This window comes from Salmo trutta, chromosome 36 (genome assembly GCF_901001165.1).
Source record: "Salmo trutta chromosome 36, fSalTru1.1, whole genome shotgun sequence".
NCBI lineage: Eukaryota > Metazoa > Chordata > Actinopteri > Salmoniformes > Salmonidae > Salmo > Salmo trutta.
Genome location: NC_042992.1, coordinates 30,698,199 through 30,716,275, shown reverse-complemented (window position 1 = coordinate 30,716,275; position 18,077 = coordinate 30,698,199). Strand labels below are relative to the sequence as shown.

The 18,077-nt window shown below is 43.7% G+C and overlaps 1 protein-coding gene across 5 annotated transcripts in view; it reads right to left on the bottom strand.

Annotated features, from left to right (window-relative positions):
- Positions 1–7,157: 7,157 nt before the first annotated feature.
- The window catches only part of LOC115175842 (atrial natriuretic peptide receptor 1), a 111,825-nt gene continuing 100,905 nt past the window's right edge, over positions 7,158–18,077 (bottom strand). For 4 of the 5 annotated variants that reach the window (XM_029735399.1, XM_029735398.1, XM_029735396.1 and 1 more), the window contains exons 17-23: positions 12,073–12,241; positions 11,634–11,780; positions 11,240–11,363; positions 10,313–10,381; positions 9,558–9,732; positions 9,313–9,411; positions 9,053–9,204 (exon numbers count right to left, since the gene is read on the bottom strand). In XM_029735399.1, the coding sequence (XP_029591259.1) occupies positions 9,053–9,204; positions 9,313–9,411; positions 9,558–9,732; positions 10,313–10,381; positions 11,240–11,363; positions 11,634–11,780; positions 12,073–12,241 (935 nt within the window). Of the gene's footprint in view, positions 9,205–9,312; positions 9,412–9,557; positions 9,733–10,312; positions 10,382–11,239; positions 11,364–11,633; positions 11,781–12,072; positions 12,242–18,077 lie in introns of all 5 variants that reach the window. The other variant, XM_029735400.1, reaches the window with a different exon arrangement.

Genomic DNA, 18,077 nt, shown 5'->3' with positions numbered 1-18,077 from the left:
TATCTTGCATTTTCAGGAAATTTAAGGCAGGAAGATAACATATCACTGTCTCAATCTCTGTAACCTCCTAATATATACTGATCAAAAATATGAATGTAACATGCAACAATTTCAAAGATTTTACTGAGTTCATATAAGGAAATCAGTCAATTGAAATAAATTCCTCAGGCCCTAATCTATGGATTTCACATGACTGGGAATACAGATATGCATCTGTTGGTCACAGATACCTTACAAAATAGGTAGGGGCGTGGATCAGAAAACCTGTCAGTATCTGGTTTGACCACAATTTGCCTCATGCAGCGCGACACATCTCCTTCACATAGCGGTGATCAGGCTGTTGATTGTGGCCTGTGGAATGTTGTTCCACTCTTCTTCAATGGCTGTGCGAAGTTGCTGGGTGGCCTAGTTATAGTCTTTACTTAAATAGTCTTGAAAATCTATGACAAGACTTGAAAATGGCCGAAGCAAGGATATGCATATTACTTGACAGAGCTTGAAGAATTTTATAAAGAATAATGGGCAAATGTTATAAAATCCAGGTGTGCAAAGCTCTTAGACTTACCCAGAAAGACTCACAGCTGTGATTGCTGCCGAAGGTGATTCTAACATGTATTGATTGATTCAGGGGGTTGAATAAAAAAAATGTAATGTATTTTTCTTCCACTTTGACATTAGATAGTATTTTGTGTAGATCGTTGACAAAAAAATTACAATTAAATCAATTTTAACTAAATGTGGAAAAAGTCAAGGGTTGTGAGTTCTTTCTGAAGGCACTTTACATTTTTGTGAATTAGATTTTTTTCCTCCAATTTAAATCTTAGCCCCCTTTTTTCAATTTTTGTCTAAAATGACATACCCAAATCTAACTGCCTGTAGCTGTTATGAGGTCTGTGTGTAGCTTGTGTAGAGGAGTCAGGCGCAGGACAGCAGATATGAGTAAATAAACGTAATTTACTCAAAAATAGGTAAATACAATACAATAAAGCAAGCCCACATAACGGACCGTATAACACACAAGCAATCACTCACAAAAAACATGGGGGAACAGAGGGTTAAATAATAAGTAATAAGTAATTGGGGAAGTGAAACCAGGTGTGTAAAACAAAAACAAAACAGATGGAAAATGAAGTGGATCGGTGATGGCTAGAAAGCCGGTGATGTTGACCGCCGAACACCGCCCGAACAAGGAGAGGGACAAACTTCGGCGGAAGTTAACAGTAGCTCAGGCCCCGAAGCAAGGATATGCATATTCTTGGTACCGTTTGAAAGGAAACACTCACGTTTGTGGAAATGTGAATTGAATGTAGGAGAATATAACAGAATAGATCTGGTAGAAGAAAATACAAAGGAAAAAAAAAAACTTTTTTTTCTACCACCATCTTTGAAATGCAACAGAAAGGTCCCAAATCTAGCGATCAATCTGGTTGTAATTCCGATGGTATCCACAAGCAGGCAGCAGTGTATTTGCAAAGTTTCAGACAGATAAACTATGAGCAAGCTACATGACATTTAGTGTGAAGTCACCCAGGAACATTTGGGCAAATCGTGAAGGAGACATTTACCTGCAAGAACATCATCAAATCTGTAAACTTGGACTTTAGCTTTTCCAGTATTAGTAGCCATATTGTAAGTTGAACATTTGCAAAACACCCAGTTTTCATAACTCTCCATATTCTTGTAATTTTTGTCCAAAAGGAAAAGGCTTGCTGTCGCACAAGGTTAGCAGCAACATTTTGCGACACATACGCATACTCCCGTAAAGCCCAGCTCATTGGCTATCTAGTTAGCTTTGTTTGACCACGATTGGTGCTTATTTGACAAAGTTACAGTCAATCAAGTGAAGACCGCCCGCGTCATCGGCGCGCCATGAAGGCGTCGCTCTCTTGTTTGGTGTTGCTCTCTCAGATTTGGTGTCCTATAGGATATACTACACTCCTAATGATAGTGAAGTCTGGTTACATTTTGGGATCTCTGAGGAATAAATACAAACGTGATTTGACTGGTTGAAACAACATTTAGGCTTAGATTTTCGCAGATTCCTTTTTTTGCAAATTGAACGAGTGATATATGGACCTTTTTTAGGATATGAAAAAGGATTTTCTCTAACAAAACGACACTTCAGTTATCTCTGGGACCCTTTTGTAACGCCTGTCGTAGAGAGGGGACCAAAGCGCAGCGTGGTGATTGCTCATGATGAATATTTATTTTAACTCAGAACACTAAAGAAAAATAACAAAGAGAAAACGATAGCGTACAGTTCTGTCAGGTACATAAACAGAAGACAACTACCCACAAACACAGGTGGAAAAAAACACTACTTAAGTATGATCTCCAATTAGAGACACCGAGGACCAGCTGCCTCTAATTGGAGATCATCCCAAAAACAACATAGAAATAGAAAACTAGAACCTAAACATAGATATACAAAACATAGAAAAACACAAAACACCCCCTGTCACGCCCTGACCTACTCTATCATAGAAAATAACATCTTACTATGGTCAGGACGTGACAGTACCCCCCCCCCCCCCAAAGGTGCAGACTCCGAATGCCACTAAAAACAAAAGGGAGGGTTGGGTGGGTAACTGCTGTTTATGGCGGCTCTAGTGCAGTCCACATAACCTTATCCTCCAGCGGATCCTCCAGCAGAGGAGGCGGCTCCAGTTCGGGGCGTAAACCCTGCTCCACCAGCTGATCCCTCTGCTTTAGTACCACCGGACCGTGGATCGTTGTCGGAGGAACCGGACTGTAGATCATCGCTGGAGGTTCCCGGCTGCAGGCTCCGCGCCGGGGAGCGTCGCTGCAGGCTCCGCGCCGGGGATCGTCGCTGCAGGCTCCGCGCCGGGGATCGTCACTGCAGGCTCCGCGCCGGGGATCGTCGCTGCAGGCTCCGCGCCGGGGATCGTCCCTGGAGGCGCCGCGCCATGGATCGTCCCTGGAGGCTCCGCGCCATGGATCGTCCCTGGAGGCTTCGGGCCATAGATCATCACTGGAGGCTTCTTTCGTGGAGCTGGAACAGGTCTCACCGGACTGAGGAGACTTACTGACACCCTGATACGTGGAGCAGGCACAGGACGTATTGGGCTGTGGAGGCGCACTGGAGGGAGAGTGCGAGGAGCAGGCACATGCTCACCATGATAAGCACGGGGAGTTGGCTCAGGTCTCACCCCTGACTCCGCCAATCTACCCGTGTGCCCCCCCAAAAAATGTTTTTGGGGCTGCCTCTCGTGCTTCCCCGGCAGGCTTCTGTATCTGTCCAATACTTGCCCCCAAGTCCAGTCTATCCTCTCTCGCAACTTTTCCAGAGACCAGGAATCCATCTCCTCCCGGGCACGCTGTTTGATCCAGTCGTGGTGGGTAGTTCTGTAACGGCTGTCGTAGAGAGGGGACCAAAGTGCAGCGTGGTGATTGCTCATGATGAATATTTATTTTAACTCAGAACACTAAAGAAAAATAACAAAGAGAAAACGAAAGCGTACAGTTCTGTCAGGTACATAAACTAAACAGAAAACAACTACCCACAAACACAGGTGGAAAAAACCCCCTACTTAAGTATGATCTCCAATGAGAGACAATGAGGACCAGCTGCCTTTAATTGGAGATCATCCCCCAAAAAACATAGAAATAGAAAACTAGAACCTAATTAGATATACAAAACATAGAAAAAACACAAAACACCCCCTGTCACGCCCTGACCTACTCTACCATAGATAATAACATCTTACTATGGTCAGGACGTGACACCTTTGGATGATAAATCAGAGCAATATTTCAGAAGTTAAGTACACATTTCACCTTCAGAGGTGAATTCATCAAACCTATCGCGGTGAAAAAAGTGTTTTGTTAGCTCTCCTCAAACAATAGCATGGCATTTTTTCGCAGTAATAGCTACTGTAAATTAAAAGTGCAGTTATATTAACACGAATTTAAGCTTTCAGCCGATATAAGACACTTATATGTACCGACATTTGTTTCTCTAAAATCTGCGATCGTGACACATGGCGCTGCATGATTTACAACTGTCCCGTTGACGGGACGCCTATTTAACTAGGCAAGTCAGTTAAGAACAAATTATTGTTAAAAATGACGGCCTGTACAAAGGAAGAATATGTTCGGACCAGATAGTCTGTATTGAGCTTCTTCTTTATTCCTCAATGAGGCACTAGCTCATTTGTTCTGATTGCATGTTTGTGTTTTTTTATCTAAGCCTCTGTCTATGCTACAATGTTGTCTCTGTTACAATTGATATGACTTTAACCCCATGCCATCGCTAGACCGACGTTTCTTCTCGTTATGCCCTGGCTGCTGTGTCAACCACAGCCCTCGGTCTGGCCATGACTGCCAACTGTTCCAGCCTCTGTCAGAGTTCCCAGTTGGATGGGACCTTCATTGGATTGGACGCTTAAGACCACATCAGGCCTGCTTCCATCGGATTCCTAAATAGATGCAGGGACTGGTCTTTTGACATGGACAAATGACTTACCTTAAGGGTGACAAAATCTGAACATTCAGCTCACTTGCCAGAAAAAATAGACTCCTCATTTGGTTCCTTTTCCTTTCATGTTTCATCCTTAAATCTGTGGGAAGTATCTGCCTTGTCAGCATATTATTTAAGTGCTGTGTGACAAATATCTTTTTTCAAATTGCTACACAGTACAAATAAAAGCAGTCAAAGTGATGTCTTTGAGCAGTTTTTTTTACTGTGTTGTTTGTACGTGTTGTTTGTACTTACTTGTAGTTACTCTATATCCCCATTATTTCAAGTTTATATACTGTAAAGATGGACATTTGTAACCTGTAGATTAGACTACAAGTATGTGGATTGTTGTGCCCCACTGTGATACAAAATGCATGGACTGCCCCACTTGTAAGGTCTAATAAATAACTAAACATGGGAAATTAATCTGCCAAAATGACATAAAGCACAATAACACATTGCTATTAACTCAGAAGATTTTAGTTGTCAACTGATTTTATAAAGACATTTAACTGACTAGAAACAAGACAGGCAATGTAACTGAACATTTCTTTCTCGCCCCAAAAACAATGTCAATGTCATATTTTAAAGCACACCAAACAATACATGGTAACACACAGTAATTCAAAGACCAACCCTCTCCTCTAAAATACAAAGCAACCAAAACAACACAATACATTTTACTGCATCAGAGACCCATTTACCGAACCCATGGGAGCATATTCATAGTGGACATATACCGTATGCAGACGGACCTGACTTGGAATCGTCTTAATGATGTACATTTCTGATCTGATCGAGGAAAAAATAACATTACCACATAAGACATTTTTCATGACAAGAAAACAATGGGAAAGACATCATATTTTGGATGTTATCTGGTCAGATTAAATACATATTTACATATTTTTCTGGTTGCTAAAAATACGTTAACTTCTGCATAAACTTTCACAAGGCCAGTACGCAACCTGACCATGACCTCATAAAATAGATTATACTGACATCATTGAAACCAGTTTTGCACGCTGGGTCACCTGTCAGATCAAGCCTGACATTAGGTGAGTTACTACTGATCAATAACTTGTCTCCCTGACATTACACAGCGCTGTTAGCATTTACCACGTCTCATTACTAATCCTGATCAATTCAGGAGTATCGGCTTTAGCTTAGGCCTTAGGTGATCAATTCAATCATGGAAAATTAAATGATCAAAACATTTAGACTTAAGTTGGAAAGGGGAAAATCTCACTGATGATAAGTTTAAGGTTTAGGTTCAACTGAGGTTTAGGTTCAACATTCAACTGAGAGCACATTCACATGGTCCATAGCGCTGGTTGGCTAATGGGTGCCTACTGCCTGTCAGTGATGCTCCACTTCTAAGCTGAGTATCTAGGTGGTGCAGTTGTTCCCTTTCAACTGAGCAGAACCACCCAAAAATACCAGAGAACAAAAGGCAAAAGAGTACAGTTTGTTGTAACATGTTTGCAAATCACAAGCAAAAGAAGTATCCTCAGAGAATCAATTCTGAGATTTTTAAATATACTGAACAAAAATATCAACGCAACATGCAACAATTTCAAAGATTTTACTGAGTTACAGTTCATATAAGGAAATCAGTAAATTAAAATGAATTCATTAGGCCCTAATCTATGGATTTCACATGACTGTAAATACAGATATGCATCTGTTGGTCCCAGGTACCTTCAAAAAAAGGTAGGGGCGTGGATCAGAAAACCTGTCAGTATCTGGTGTGACCACCATTTGCCTCATGCAGCGCGACACGTCTCTTTCACATAGAGTTGATCTGGTTGTTGATTCTGGCCTGTGGAATGTTGTCCCACTCCTCTTCAATGGCTGTGCGAAGTTGCTGTATATTGGCGAGTACTGGAACATGCTGTCGTAAACGTTGATGCAGAACATCCCAAACATGCTCAATGGGTGACATGTTTGGTGAGTATGAAGGCCATGGAAGAACTGGGACATTTTCAGCTTACAGGAATTGTGTACAGATCTTTGCGACATGGGGCCGTGCATTATCATGCTGAAAAATGAGATGACAGAGGTGGATGAATGGCACGACAATGGGCCTCAGGATCTCGGCACGGTATCTCTGTGCATTCAAATTGACGTCGATAAAATGCAATTGTGTTCGTTGTCCATAGCCTATGCCTGCCCATACTACAACCCCACTGCCACCATGGGGCACTCTGTTCACACGTTGACAACAGCAAACCGCTCGCCCACATGATGCCATATGCATGGTCTGCTGTTGTGAGGCCGGTTGGACACACTGCCAAATTCTCTAAAAAGATTTTGGAGGTGGCTTATGGTAGAGAAATTAACAATAAATTCTCTGGCAACAGCTCTGGTGGAAATTCCTGCAGTCAGCATGCCAATTGCACGCTCCCTCAAAACTTTAAACATCTGTGGCATTGTGTTGTGTGACTAAACTGCACATTTTAGAGTGACGTTTTATTGCCCCCAGCACAAGGTGCACCTCTGTAATGATCATGTTGTTTAATCAGCTTCATGACATGCCACACCTGTCAGGTGGGTAGATTATCTTGGCAAAGGAGAAATACTCACTAACAGGGATGTAAAGAAATGTGTGCACAAAATGAGAGAAATAATAATTTTGTGTATATGGAAAAAGTTGTGGATCTTTTCTTTTGTACCCTTGAGTGTGAAATATAAGTTATTATGACATCATCTTGTAAGTAAAGGAAAAATGACAATTAGAAAATATGAACCTCAAAATGAGTCTGTAATATAAGAACTGAATGTGAGAGGGCTAGCTGGTTATAAGTAACCATCTGTCTATAAGTGACCATCTGTCTTATGTAACATATCATACTAAATGGAGTGTCTTGGATTTACGTATAGAATAAATCGAAATGCTCTGAGAACAGGTTGCGACAATATTAATTCACCCAGAAGTTGTCATTTATGGCCAAATCTAATTCTCCATTCTTCGTTGTCATCACAGTTTATCTTGAGCAGACTAAAGCAATGAATTGTTTTTTTTTAACAAAAAGATTTTGAACAGTCCTGTTGAATGCATATGTCCTGTTGAATGCTAATTCACAACTTAACAGCCATAAGTGTCCATTTGAGACATTTCACCAATGTCAATCAGATAGCCTACATTGGCATGGTGGTGATTACCTCCACTACTTCCTCCTAAAGCACATAGCCAAGCAGGCTGTAGAGCACACATTGTGGACTGGTATTATTATGGATAACTGAGCTGTACACCATGAATCAGGTTTGAGGAGTTGAGGTAACTTTGGTCAACTCTGAGATAAGTGGTCAACTCGGGATAAGTGGTGACACGAATATGGCTCTAGCCAGTAACATTTCTATGGCAACGAATCCTTCAGAAGTAACCTGCTCCCGGGCAGGCTAACTCAGGGCTTGTCCCACTTATATTGAATGAAGTGTTTTGAGCCGAGGACCAGTCAAATTCTTGTGTTAAAAATAGTAATAACACATTTAGTAATGACACATTGGAAACTTCCCGTGCAGTAAAACTTTCGTATGACTTAATACTATTTTTGTATCGTTAGGAGTGGGGAATCATGGGACTTGTGCATTGATAAGCACAACAAACAAAAAAAATGATATGTGTAAAAAAGAATTTAAAAAAGTCTATTTCACACCATAGCCTGCTGAATTTGCAGGTAAATTGATTTCGGAAAAAATGTAAATGTGGCACTGACTCGCCCACGGTTTGCTGTTTCAGCATTGTCTCAATGAAGAGTTCGGCATTTGACTAGCCATGCGCGACATGAACGCGCAGTTCATGAAGTTAGGTCATTTCAGAAAAGCCTGAGTACATCTAGCTACATTCGTAGTATACCCCTCTGGTCTTCAATTGATTAATGTTCAATTGATATAGATATAGAACAAACTGATATTGTGATACAGAACAAACACCACCGTGAAACAAATAGAATAACACCTGTGAAGGCTTCACATAACACTAAGGCCTCTACATGTTAGAGAACACCAAGTCAGTCACAAAGTGAAATAACCACAAAATAACACATTGGACTACTCTCGTCACGATAAACAACAGGTCCAACAAGATTGTCCAAAATGTTCGTTCTTGAAAACGACAGTTACAACTCTTGAACACTGGGTGGAGATGTTCGCAAATGCCCATCGTCCATGCCAATCGGAGGAGGTGGGGCCTCACCATTCGGCACACGGCGGTTTAACAGTCATAGCTTTCCTTTGGTTGGAGAGGCACATGTCTAAAGCTGTCCATGGAAGGTCAACGTTGATTGACTTACTATGGTGGATAAGCTATCTAGAGAGAGCTTTTCCACCTAAAGGAACCAAGGAATGCCCTTGAAGAGCAGTGAGACTGAGTCGATGAGACTATCATTCTGGAGGGGGTTGTCAGGAGTACTTGTTTGTTGCTTATTTCTATTTCCCTCCATTCCTATGTGTATCTGTATGCATGTCTGTTCCTTTTACCTCAGTCCTCCCTTGCCTTACCTCTCTTTTCTACGGCATCTTTCCAATAGTGTCTATGCCTAACTCTCTCTCTCGCTCTCTCTCTCTCTATTAAGCCATGTTGTTCATGCTCTCCCCCAGTAGCCAGTAGGTCTTCATCCTCCCTTTGCCCTTCATCTCCACGTCTCCCCTCAGCTCCAGCTGGAAACAATTGAAGTCGTCCAGCACCACGCGCGTGGCCTCCGACACGTGGATCTTCAGGGCTGAGGGACGATAACATGACAGAAATGTGGTCATTTAAACCAGAGAAGGAATAGTGTTTGTCCTGATAGGTCATGAGATAGTAGATAAAAGAGGTTGGTCACTCTCACCCTCCCCATTGGACTCCATGCGAGAGGCTGTATTGACTGTATCTCCAAACAAACAGAACCGAGGCATCTTCAGTCCTACAACGCCGGCACATACAGGGCCTGGAGAGAACACGCAGACAACCTATTTCAACATTCCACAGACTCCAATGATTCCACAGTGTCGGAAAAGCTCAATGAAGTGCATTTGTCCGAAAACAAATACAGTACTGCTTGAACTCTACAATCGTGCCCCCAGCGCCGCTCACCACTGTGGATGCCGCTGCGCAGACGGAGCTGCTGGGCAGGTCGGTGGCGGATCCTGAAGGAGTGTACGGCCTCCAGCAGGGCCAGGGACATACGGGCGATCTCTCGGCCGTGCAGCTTGCCGTTCCTCACCGGCAGCCCAGACACCACCATGTACGCATCACCTATCGTTTCCACCTGAGGGCGACACAGAGAGAGCGAGACGGTCACATGGTCACTAGGGGTTCTTAAAAGGGAAACTTCACAATTTCTCAACTTCGTGTTCATCATCTCCAGCACCACCTCAACATCAACATATGTGAAAATTGGGCGTTTCTATGTTTTGTAGTAAAAAAAGATAAAGGAAGATATAAGTGTTTCCAATGACATCATCGGTGTGCATCGTGTGAGTATTGTCTACTAATTGGTTTATGATGTCATTGGAAACATCTTAATTTACCTTTTTTACTACAAAACATAGAAAAGCGCCATTTTCACATATGTTGATGTTGGGGTGGTGCTGGAGATGATGAATATGAAGTTGAAATTATTCGAAATGTCCCTTTAAATATGTCCCTAACCCAGTGGTGGGTAAGTGTAGTACAGGAGGACCGCAGTGTGTCCAGGTCTTTGTGACATTCTAGCGCCAACACACCTGATTCAACTAATCCTCAAGCACTTGATTAGCTGAATCAGTTGTTATTAATGCTGAACTGGAATAAAAGCTTGTACACCCTGTGGCCATGTGTGAATAACACGGTTCAGACTCTGACTTCACCTTGTAAACATCGAAGTTGTCGATGATGGCATCGAAACACGTGTAGAGGTCATTCAATAGGGTCACCACCTATGGGAAAACATGAAGATTATTAGCTCCTGCATGAAATAGGTTTCCTTTCAGTAGAATAACAGTTCATTAATTTGCCGAGCAATATAAGGCATTTTCAATACAGTCAACTTCTGAAAGTGCACATTGAACACAAGTATGCTTAAATGGAGTGCAGTTCATCAGTCCCAACTCAAACATATTATTTTCATTTGCTCTGAAAATCGGCATACTCCACTTCTCATTCATGACAGCCCAAAGCCACATGACAGCCCAAAGCCATACAGTAGACTGTATTGGCAAACTGCTGTAGACTACGTTCATTCTGGACTGACCTGCATGGGCGTGCTCTCTGCTGAGATGGAGGTTAAACTGCTGTAGACTACGTTCATTCTGGACTGACCTGCATGGGCGTGCTCTCTGCTGAGATGGAGGTTAAACTGCTGTAGACTACGTTCATTCTGGACTGACCTGCATGGGCGTGCTCTCTGCTGAGATGGAGGTTAAACTGCTGTAGACTACGTTCATTCTGGACTGACCTGCATGGGCGTGCTCTCTGCTGAGATGGAGGTAAAGCTGCTGTTGACTACGTTCATTCTGGACTGACCTGCATGGGCGTGCTCTCTGCTGAGATGGAGGTAAAGCTGCTGTTGACTACGTTCATTCTGGACTGACCTGCATGGGCGTGCTCTCTGCTGAGATGGAGGTTAAACTGCTGTAGACTACGTTCATTCTGGACTGACCTGCATGGGCGTGCTCTCTGCTGAGATGGAGGTTAAACTGCTGTTGACTACGTTCATTCTGGACTGACCTGCATGGGCGTGCTTTCTGCTGAGATGGAGGTTAACCTGCTGTAGACTACGTTCATTCTGGACTGACCTGCATGGGCGTGCTTTCTGCTGAGATGGCGGTAAAGCCCACGATGTCACTGAAGTAGATGGTGACTGAGTCAAAGGCCTCAGCCTGCACCGTCTCCCCTCTCTTCAGCTGCTCCGCTACAGAGCTATGTAAGACACAGTGTTAAACAGAGTGAGTAGGCTGTGTGTGTGTGTGTGTGTGTGTGTGTGTGTGTGTGTGTGTGTGTGTGTGTGTGTGTGTGTGTGTGTGTGATTCAGTCCTCTGCAGACTGGAGCCTCTGAGTATTTCTGTGTGAGGGTGTGTTTGTGTCATTTTTTTGTCACAACTCAGTGGATACACTGCATTCAAAATCATTGAGGACAACACAAAAAAGCTGAACTACATATTTCCATTGTGATCCTCTTAATACACTCACTGTGGAAGTATCTGGTAGAGCAGTGCCTCGGCCTTGCGTTTCTCTTCATGGTAAGCCTGTGTTCTTTCCTCCACCAGTTCTTCCAGGTTATTGGCGTACTGCTCCATACGAGACAACAGGTTGTCCAGGATATTAGACCCATAGCCTCTGCGGAGGGAATGATGGAGAGAGGGACGGAGGAGCGGAGTAAAGAACAGGTAAAACATTGGAGGGAGGTTTGGAAGATAGTGGTCGGAGCAGTGCAAACCTGTTGTTGTGAGTACATGAAGTCACTGGGGATAATAAATACATGCTCGCGTGTGGAGTGTTATTTTGAATGCAGAGGAAGGAAGATCTCTAAAGTGAGTGAATGGGTATAAGTGCGTGTCTGTAGATCAGGAACCATATAAAGTGCATGGCGTCCAGGGAGGTTTAAGCAGTGTGTACAGAAATAGAGTACCTGTTGTGTTTGCGCAGCAGCAGCTTGATGTGGTGGAACTCGGGCCTCTCGTTCACGTCCTCGCTCCAGCAGCGCTGCATGAGCTGGCCCACCTCTTCACTGTGGCTCTGGGGGCAGAGGGAGGGCCGCAGGTAGGGCCACTGGCCCAGGGCCACGCGCTCTACAATCTCTGGTAGAGAGAAAGAGGGAGGGAGGAAGAAAGGGGGGATGTGCGAATTCATATAACCATTTTGTATTATTGTACTAAGGCACACATCAATTTCAGAGAGAGAACGAGAGAAAGAGAAGCAGAGAGAGAGAGAGAGAGAGAGGGAGAGGTGGAGCTCAAGGGAGCTTCATTTACAAAAGCTACACAGCCCTTGGACAGGCAAGCCTCTTTTCCTTTCGCATAACAAGAACGACACGTTAAAATATTCCCAAGGTGACAGCAAAACCAGCCTCTTCTCATGGTCAATAGTTTCAGAGACATAACTCTGTCATCTAATCTCGCCATTTCCTTCCTTTCTTCCCTCTCTCTCTCTGTTTCCTTTCTTGCCTTCCCTGTAGCTCAGTTGGTAGAGCATGGTGTTTGCAACGCCAGGGTTGTGGGTTCGCTTCCCACGGGGGGCCAGCACAGAATTTTTTTTTTTAATGAAATTAAATTAAATGTATGCATTCACTACTGTAAGTCGCTCTGGATAAGAGCGTCTGCTAAATGACTAAAATGTAAAAATGTTTTCTGTTCCGAACAAGGCGGCACTTGAAATGCAGCGCCATCCCAATAGACTTGAATATGGAAGATGAAAGGCAATGCAGAATGAGGTTGAAGGAAATGATGTGTTCTGTAAAATTCGTCAATACTCAATACTGTATCTGGGTCACCTCCCATGTTTACTCTCCATATCAGCTCTTCTTCATTACAACAATATTTCCATCAGTGTCCTGAACTCATTGTCCATCCCCCCTCTCTCTTCTCATTTAATTTATTTTCCTCTTATTAGAACTTCTGTCTCGTCTCTCACACATAAATTATATGACCCACCCACCTCTTCAATTCAATTATGTATATAACTGGCGTAAGTGTGCTAGCTTAGCATATAGCGTTGCCTCCCTGAACCAGGGTCCTCTACCTCAGTGGGTCCCAATCTAGGGGGCGCGCCCACCCCATAGGGGGCGGCAACATTTTGTGTGAGTGCACGGGACCTTCCTTTTTTAAATAATTTAAAAAAATACACAATTAACGATTGTTTATACCGATCTAAAATGATGCATACACCTGCAAGGCTAGAAACAAGTGGTAAAATGCCAGAGGAAGATGCGACTCTGATGCACACGGGAATATCTTTGGTTTGTCTCTAAGACATTTATATGAAGCTGAGCTACGACCTTCTAAAGTCGAGTAGTCAAAGAAATTGGAATTTGCTTAGGGCGTTATCTTATACAATGTGTCACTGTCGCTATCAATTGATCTAATCATTTTCTGTAAAAGAGAATATGCATAATTAAATTAAGGGTTCATATAAATGATCATAAAACATATTCGGTAGCAGAAAAACATTTGGGGAAATTGGGTCTAGACTTTATTTCCTTAAACATGATCATAATTATAATAATAATAATAATTATCATTAAATAGCCTACCTAAAAGATGAGTCTTGTTAAACTACAAAGGAATTGCAGGAAATTAGCTTCAAACAAAACATTTCCTACGTCCCTCAAATTAAACAAAACCAAGCTGGCGGTGTATTTAAAATAGGCAATCTCAATAATGAAAATGTTGATGACAATGAAAATGACAATGAAAATGTGAAACAGGGGCCCTGGGGGAAAAGGTTGGGAACCCCTGCTCTACCTCACCAACACATGTGACCGTCCACTTGACAACGTACCAACCAATTGAGCTATAGAAAAAGGTACAGTATTTCAATGTGCTTTCATAAGAGCCTGCCTAGGCATTTCTTTATTTTTTAAATTTTTTATTTCACCTTTATTTAACCAGGTAGGCTAGTTGAGAACAAGTTATCATTTACAACTGCGACCTGGCCAAGATAAAGCAAAGCAGTTCGACACATTCAACAACACAAAGTTACACATGGAATAAACAAACATACAGTCAATAATGCAGTAGAAAAAGTCTATATACAGTGTGTGCAAATGAGGTAAGGCAATAAATAGGCCACAGCGGTGAAGTAATTACAATATAGCAATTAAACACTGGAGTGCAGAAGATGAATGTGCAAGTAGAGATACTGGGGTGCAAAGGAGCAAAATAAATAAATACAGTATGGGGATGAGGTAGTTGGATGGGCTATTTACAGATGGGCTATGTACAGGTGCAGTAATGTGAGCGCTGCTCTGACAGCTGGTGCTTAAAGTTAGTGAGGGAGATATGAGTCTCCAGCTTCAGTGATTTTTGCAGTTAATTCCAGTCATTGGCAGCAGAGAACTGGAAGGAAAGGCGGCCAAAGGAGGAATTGGCTTTGGGGGTGACCAGTGAAATATACCTGCTGGAGTGCGTGCTACAGGTGGGTGCTGCTATGGTGACCAGTGAGCTGAGATAAGGCGGGGCTTTACCTAGCAATGACTTGTAGATGACCTGGAGCCAGTGGGTTTGGCGACGAGTATGAAGCGAGGGCCAGCCAACGAGAGCATACAGGTCGCAGTGGTAGGTAGTATATGGGGCTTTGGTGACAAAACGGATGGCACTGTGATAGACTGCATCCAATTTGCTGAGTAGAGTCTTGGAGGCTATTTGTAAATGACATCGCCGAAGTCGAGGATCGGTAGGATAGTCAGTTTTACAAGGGTATGTTTGGCAGCATGAGTGAAGGATGCTTTATTGTGAAATAGGAAGCAGATTCTACATTTCATTTTGGATTGGAGATGCTTAATGTGAGTCTGGAAGGAGAGTTTACAGTCTAAGCAGACACCTAGCGATTTGTAGTTGTCCACATATTCTAAGTCAGAACCGTCCAGAGTAGTGATGCTGGACGGGCAGGCAGGTGCGGGTAGCGATCGGTTGAAGAGCATGCATTTAGTTTTACTTGCATTTAAGAGCAGTTGGAGGCCACGGAAGGAGAGTTGTATGGCATTGAAGCTCATCTGGAGGTTAGTTAACACAGTGTCCAACGAAGGGCCAGAGGTATACAGATGGTGTCGTCTGTGTAGAGGTGGATCAAAGAATCACCAGCAGCGAGAGCGACATCATTTATGTATACAGAGAAGAGAGTCGGCCCGAGAATTGAACCCTGTGGCACCCCCATAGAGACTGCCAGAGGTCTGGACCACAGGCCCTCCGATTTGACACACTGAACTCTATCAGAGAAGTAGTTGGTGAACCAGGCAAGGCAGTCATTTGAGAAACCAAGGATGTTGAGTCTGCCGATAAGAATACAGAGTCGAAAGCCTTGGCCAGGTCGACGAATACGGCTGCACAGTATTGTCTCTTATCGATGGCGGTTATGATACCGTTTAGGACCTTGAGTGTGGCTGAGGTGCACCCATGACCAGCTCTGAAACCAGATTGCATAACGGAGAAGGTACGGTGGGATTCGAAATGGTCGGTAACCTGTTTGTTGACTTGGCTTTCGAAGACCTTAGAAAGGCAGGGTAGGATAGATATAGGTCTGTAGTAGTTTGGGTCTAGAGTGTCTCCCCCTTTGAAGAGTGGGATGACCGCGGCAGCTTTCCAATCTTTGGGAATCTCAGACGATACAAAAGAGAGGTTGAATAGGCTAGTAATAGGGGTTGCAACAATTTCAGCAGATCATTTTAGAAAGAGAGGGCCCAGATTGTCTAGCCCGGCTGATTTGTAGGGATCCAGATTTTGCAGCTCTTTCAGAACATCATCTATCTGGATTTGGTTGAAGGAGAAATGGGGGAGGCTTGGGCGAGTTGCTGTGGGGGGTGCAGGGCTGTTGACCGGGGTAGAGGTAGCCAGGTGGATAGCATGGCCAGTCGTAGAAAAATGCTTATTGAAATTCTCAATTATAGTGGATTTATCGGTGGTGAGAGTGTTTTCTAGCCTCAGAGCAGTGGGCAGCTGGGAGGAGGTGCTCTTATTCTCCATGGACTTTACAGTGTCCCCTTTTTTGAGTTTGTGCTACAGGTTGCACATTTCTGTTTGAAAAAGCTAGCCTTAGCTTTCCTAACTGCCTGTGTATATTGGTTCCTAACTTCCCTGAAAAGTTACATATCACGGGGGCTATTCGATGCTAATGCAGTGCGCCACAGGATGTTTTTGTGCTGGTCAAGGGCAGTCAGGTCTGGAGTGAACCAAGGGCTATATCTGTTCCTGGTTCCAATTTTTTTGAATGGGGCATGCTTTTTTAAGATGGTGAGGAAGGCACTTTTAAAGAATAACCAGGCATCCTCTACTGACAGGATGAGGTCAATATCCTTCCAGGTCGATTAGAAAGGTCTGCTCGCTGAAGTGTTTTAGGGAGCGTTTGACAGTGATGAGGGGTGGTCGTTTGACCGCAGACTCATTACGGATGCAGGCAATGAGGCAGTGATCGCTGAGATCTTGGTTGAAGACAGCAGAGGTGTATTTGGAGGGTAAATTGGTTAGGATGATATCTATGAGGGTGCCCGTGTTTACGGATTTGGGGTTGAACCTGGTAGATTCATCGATAATTTGTGTGAGATTGAGGGCATCAGTTTAGATTGTAGGATGGCCGGGGTGTTAAGCATGTCCCAGTTTAGGTCACGTAGCAGCACGAGCTCTGAAGATAGATGGGGGGGCAATCAATTCACATATGGTGTCCAGGGCACAGCTGGGGGCTGAGGGTGGTCTATAGCAAGTGGCAACGGTGAGGAACTTGTTTGTGGAAAAGTGGATTTTTAAAAGTAGAAGCTCAAATTGTTTGGGTACAGACCTGGATAGTAAGACAGAACTCTGCAGGCTATCTCTGCAGTAGATTGCAACTCCGCCCCCTTTGGCAGTCGGAAAATGTTATAGTTAGGGATGGAAATTTCTGGGTTTTTGGTGGTCTTCCTAAGCCAGGATTCAGACACGGCTAGGACATCTGGGTTGGCAGAGTGTGGTAAAGCAGTGAATAAAACAAACTTAGGGAGGAGGCTTCTAATGTTAACATGCATGAAACCAAGGCTTTTACGGTTACAGAAGTCAACAAATGAGAGCACCTGGGAAATAGGAGTGGAGCTAGGCACTGCAGGGCCTGGATTAACCTCTACATCACCAGAGGAACAGAGGGGGAGTAGGATAAGGGTACGGCTAAAGGCTATAAGAACAGGTCATCTAGTACGTTCGGAACAGAGAGTAAAAGGAGCAGGTTTCTGGGCGCGATAGAATAGATTCAAGGCATAATGTACAGAACAGACAAAGGTATGGTAGGTTGTGAATGCAGTGCAGGTAAACCTAAGCATTGAGTGATGATGAGAGAGATATTGTCTCTAGAAACATAATTTAAACCAGGTGATGTCACCGCATGTGTGGGAGGTGGAACTAAAGGGTTAGCTAAGGCATATTGAGCAGGGCTAGAGGCTCTACAGTGAAATAAGACAAAAATCACTAACCAGAACAGCAATGGACAAGGCATATTGACATTAGGGAGATGCATGCGTAGCCGAGTGATCATAGAGGTCCAGTGAGTAGTTAAGCTGGCTTGAAACACGGCGATTCAGACAGCTAGCGGTCCGGGGCTAGCAAGCTAGCAGAAGGGCCTTAGAGGGACGTTGCGACGTTAGAAGTCTGTTGTAGCCTCCTCGTGCGGAGCCTCCTCGTGTGGTTACATAAGTAGACCAGTCGTGATGGATTAGTATGGTTCCATGTAGTAAAGGGGCAAGTTTAATTTGCAAAAGAGGTATAGTGGCCGAAGAAATTGGCTGATGGATCTCTTCAGCTAACAGTCCAATATGCTCTAGACAGCTAGCGGGCTGCGTCGGTACTCCAGTAGCATGTGCTCCAGTAGCATGTGCTTTTGATCCTACATACTTAGGGGAATGTCAAGATTCATGTTGTGTGTGTGTGTGTGTGTGTGTGTGTGTGTGTGTGTGTGTGTGTG